This window comes from Myotis lucifugus, unplaced genomic scaffold (genome assembly GCF_000147115.1).
Source record: "Myotis lucifugus unplaced genomic scaffold, Myoluc2.0 scaffold_109, whole genome shotgun sequence".
Classification (NCBI taxonomy): domain Eukaryota; kingdom Metazoa; phylum Chordata; class Mammalia; order Chiroptera; family Vespertilionidae; genus Myotis; species Myotis lucifugus.
In genome coordinates this window covers 2,190,058-2,194,472 of record NW_005871157.1, presented here as the reverse complement: position 1 = coordinate 2,194,472, position 4,415 = coordinate 2,190,058, and the positions used below count along the sequence as shown (strand labels likewise).

The window sequence follows — 4,415 nt, the reverse complement described above, 5'->3', positions numbered from 1 at the left end:
GGGGGGGGGGGCAGTGCCCACCCCTGATGCCTGCTCTGTGAGTGACAGGGGCAGCGCCCCACCCCCTGATTGGCCCTGCTCTTGGTGCATCACAGGGGGTGGCGCGCAACCTCCCCATTGACCCTGCCTTGAGTGTGACAGGGGGCGGTGCCCCACCCCCCAATCAGCCCTACCCTGAGCGTGACTGATGGTGGCATCGCAACCTCCCAATCCGCCCTGCTCTGTGCATGACAGGGGGCAGCGCCCCAACTCCCCAGTCAGCCCTGCTCTGAGCCCGACCAGGGGCTGCACCTAGGGATTGGGCCTGCCCTCTGCCACCCGGGAGCAGGCCTAAGCCAGCAGGTCATTATCTCCCGAGGGGTCCCAGACTGCGAGAGGGCACAGGCCGGGCTGAGGGACCCCCCCTTCCCCCCCGAGTGCACAAATTTTTGTGCACCGGGCCTCTAGTGAACTCTATAAACGTCTCAGGGCTCCTTGCATCTAGGAGAAGAGGTGGTGTTTTGACACAGGAGTATTAATAATACATCTAAAAATGTAAAACCTAAAATCTATTGTTCATTAGTAAACTGATGACTAATGAAGGATTTTTTTTTGAGCCAATTAATGTGTAGCACAAATCTCAAAAAAGGCCAAGGGAGAGGCTGAAGGGTGCCGGCTGCTCCCTGTACTCGTCACCAGATGCACTTCTCTGTCACTTAATGTGGACCTCCCAGTCAGTGCCAATGTTCAGCGAGAGGTTCTCCAGGCTCAGGGTGGATGTTCTGGCACAATATGTAAAAGCCACAGGCTGATCTTTACCATCTAAATATCAAGACAATAAAAGGGAAAGTTTGATGAACATCTAGGAGAGAAAATTTCTTTCCTTGTATCTGAAATCTTTCTGACTTTGTCATAAAACTTTATTCCCTACTTAGGAGAATTTTACCTACAATTTTTACCCATGGACTTTTAAATATGAAACACTCCCATGGTTTGAATGTAAGATCAGTTGAAAATAAACTATAAGGAACAAAGTGGTTTGTCTAAGAAATTCAGTATGTTAGAAAGGATGTATCTCAACCTACGCCCTTTCAGAAACTCCATAAACACAAGTAGGGCTTCAGATATCTACAGTTTAACAAAAATAGAGAAGTCACACTATTATTTCAGGTCCAAGTTAATTTCCCTTAGAAAAATATCAACAGCTTACAGTGTACAGAAAGACCAGCTGATGAAGAGAAGCAGGCTGGCCTTGCTCCCTCTGGATAGCAGTATATTTGACCTCTACCAGGAAGTGTAGAGTCCACTTGGCTAAGACATTATGTCAGTTTTAGGGCTAATCACCTCTTCACCTTAGATATTTCTATGTTTACAAAAATAAATGGTTTGTTTCCTCACCAGATGAGTGGGTGGTCACAGAAGATGGCTGCTTCTCGAGGCCTAGGACAAAGATCTGCTCCACCACACACTTGCTGGTATAATGACCCCTCTCATCAGCACAACTGAAATAAATATACACAGCATTAGGAACAGAAGAGAAAGAGGGGTTTGGACTGGTTACTAGGCCCAACATCCCCAGACTTTTAGTTACCCTTCCTCCTTTTCCTATGGAAGCCTGAACCATATAGTTATCATATTTACTAGGAAGAAAGGATGGAAACATGACTCTACATGCCGAGGGCTAAGGAACCAGTAGCTAAACCAATGTCTCTTTTTAAAGAAGTCATTTGGAAAGAAATCAGCTAAGGACACTGAAGTCATAAATGTGACTTGGATACAGCAATCAAATAGTAAGAAATCAAATACTTGTTGAATGGTTGAATAAATGGGACTAATGGGAACTTAAATATATTTTTTTTTCCTTAAGAGAGGGAAGGAAAGAAAGATGGAGGTAATAAGGAAGAGAGGTGCATGGAGTGATTGAAAAAAATTATCCAGGGGACTCCGGATCAAGCTGGTGATATAAAAGGTTCCTGAATTTCCCTCCTCCCATAGATAAACCAAATGTAAAGCTATACATGGAGCAAGTCCCTTTGAGAGATATCCAGAAACTAGCTGACTGACTCCTACACATACAGTGACTGAAAAAATACCCACATCAAAATAGGTAGGAATGGCTGAGACACACTCTCTCCATAACCCCCAACCCTAGCACAGTGCCATATAATTGGGAGAGAACCCCAACTCCCAACTTTTCCCTGAGGAATGAAGGATCTGGACCATACTTCTAGACCAGGGGTGGGCAAACTTTTTGACTCGAGGGCCACAATGGGTTCTTAAACTGGACCGGAGGGCCGGAACAAAAGCATGGATGGAATGTTTGTGTGAACTAATATAAATTCAAAGTAAACATCATTACATAAAAGGGTACGGTCTTTTTTTTTTTAGTTTTATTCATTTCAAACGGGCCGGATCCGGCCCGCGGGCCATAGTTTGCCCACGGCTGTTCTAGACCCAACTTTTAATTCCCCCACCTGAGGATTAGGCCCCCAAATCACCTAACTCTGATAGCCAACAGTGTTTATGTTCACAAGTTCTACAGGGTTATATCAAACAAAGAATCAGTTGTTAATGGGTGTGCTGTGGCTATCCCCTCAGGACTCAGCACAGAGGGAGCAGGTAAAAACACCCATTTCCCAATTTCTTCCCGGAAGAGGTATGACTACAAATTTTTACAGCTACTGCCTGGGGGTCCAGCTTCTAATCAGCCTGCATCTAAGTGCTGACTGCACTCTCCCCTTTGGGTCACTGATGGGTCTTGGTACATCCTCAACTACTGGCAGCCACTAAGAGCAAAGATGGCCGCTTGGATAATCACAAAAGCTTGAGAAGCAACCAGGAGCTCAGGCTGGGCTGATTGATGAAATTCATCTCCTACACAAAACCAATCTATTAGAACTGAAAGAGGTAGATGTTGTTTTATCTAATGTGCAGAAACCAACACAGAGAGAATGAAGGAATATGAAGAAACAAGGGAGTATCTTCCAAACAAAAGAACATGATTAGTCTACAGAAACTGACCTTAATGAAATAGAGATGTTATTTACATGATAGAGAGTTCAAAATAATGGTCATAAAAATACCAACGTCTGATTGCAAACTATATTACAAAGCTATAGTCATCAAAACAGTATGGTATTGGCATAAAAACACACATCAATCAATGGAACAGAATAGAGACCCCAGAAATATAAAATAGGAAAAGGATAGTCTCTTCAATAAATGGTTTTGGGAAAACTGGATATCCGCATAAAAATAAATAAATAAATAAATAAGAAAGAAAGAAAGAAAAAGAAAAGAAATTGGACCCCTATCTTTCACCATACACAAAAATCAACTCAAAATTGGTAAAGATTTGAATGTCAGACCTGAAACCATGAAACTCCTACAAGAAAACATAGTGAGTAAGCTCCTTGACATTGGTCTTGGTGATGATTTCTTTTGGACTTGACACCAAAAGCGAAGGCAACAAAACCAAAAATAAGTAAGTGTTACTACATCAAATGCACAACAAAGGAAACCATCAACAAAATGAAAAGGCAATCTATGGAATAGGAGAAAATATTTGTGAACCACGTATCCAAAAAGGATATGTCCAAATATATAATTAACATCCAAAATATAATAGGAACTCATGTAACTCAATAGCAAAAAAAATAATAAAATAAAATAACCCAATTAAAATTGGCAAAGTACTTGAGTAGGTATTTTTCCAAAGAAGACATATGAATGACCAACAGATGTATAAAAAGGGGCTCAATATCACCTATCATCAGGGAAATGCAAATTGAAACCACGATGAGCTGTCACCTCACACCTGTTAGTATTCTAATTATCAAAAAGACAAATGCTGGTGGAAATGTGATGAAAAGGGAACCCCTGTACATTGTTACTGGGAATGTAACGCATATTACTGCTATGGAAAACAGTATGAATGTTCTTCAAAATATTAAAAATAGAACTACCATATGATCCAGTAATTCCATTTCTGAATATATATTTGAAGGAAATGAAATAAGTATCTCAAAAATATATCTATCCTCATGTTCACTGTAGGATTATTCACAATAGCCAAGGTATGGAAACAATCTAAATGTCTGTCAATGAATGAATGAATCGAGAAGATGTGGTATCTACCTATATCTATACTAATAGTAGAGGAATATGCAAATTATTCAGGATGCCATCACAGTTACAGTAATGACTGAACAGCAGGCTGCATGGGGTGAGAAGGCCGGCAGGGGGGTTAGTGAGGGACGATCAAATGACTGAACAGCAGGCTGTGTGGGGTGACCAGGCTGGCGGGGGGGGGGGTAGTTGGGGGTGACCAGGCCGGCTGAGGTGAGGCAGTTGGGGGTGACCAAGCCAGCAGGGGGGGGGGGGCAGTTGGGGGCCACCAGGCTTGCAGGGGGGGCAGTTGGGGGTGACCAGGCTGG

General features: G+C 42.7%; 1 protein-coding gene across 4 annotated transcripts in view; it reads right to left on the bottom strand.

The window, feature by feature from the left end:
• Nucleotides 1-453: 453 nt before the first annotated feature.
• The window catches only part of GANC (glucosidase alpha, neutral C), an 83,955-nt gene continuing 79,993 nt past the window's right edge, over nucleotides 454-4,415 (bottom strand). For all 4 annotated transcript variants that reach the window (XM_023757512.1, XM_023757514.1, XM_023757513.1 and 1 more), the window contains 2 exons: nucleotides 1,378-1,481; nucleotides 454-801 (listed from right to left, as the gene is read on the bottom strand). In XM_023757512.1, coding sequence (XP_023613280.1) covers nucleotides 692-801; nucleotides 1,378-1,481 — 214 coding nt within the window. In that variant the 3' untranslated portion in view covers nucleotides 454-691. The remainder of the gene's footprint in view (nucleotides 802-1,377; nucleotides 1,482-4,415) is intronic.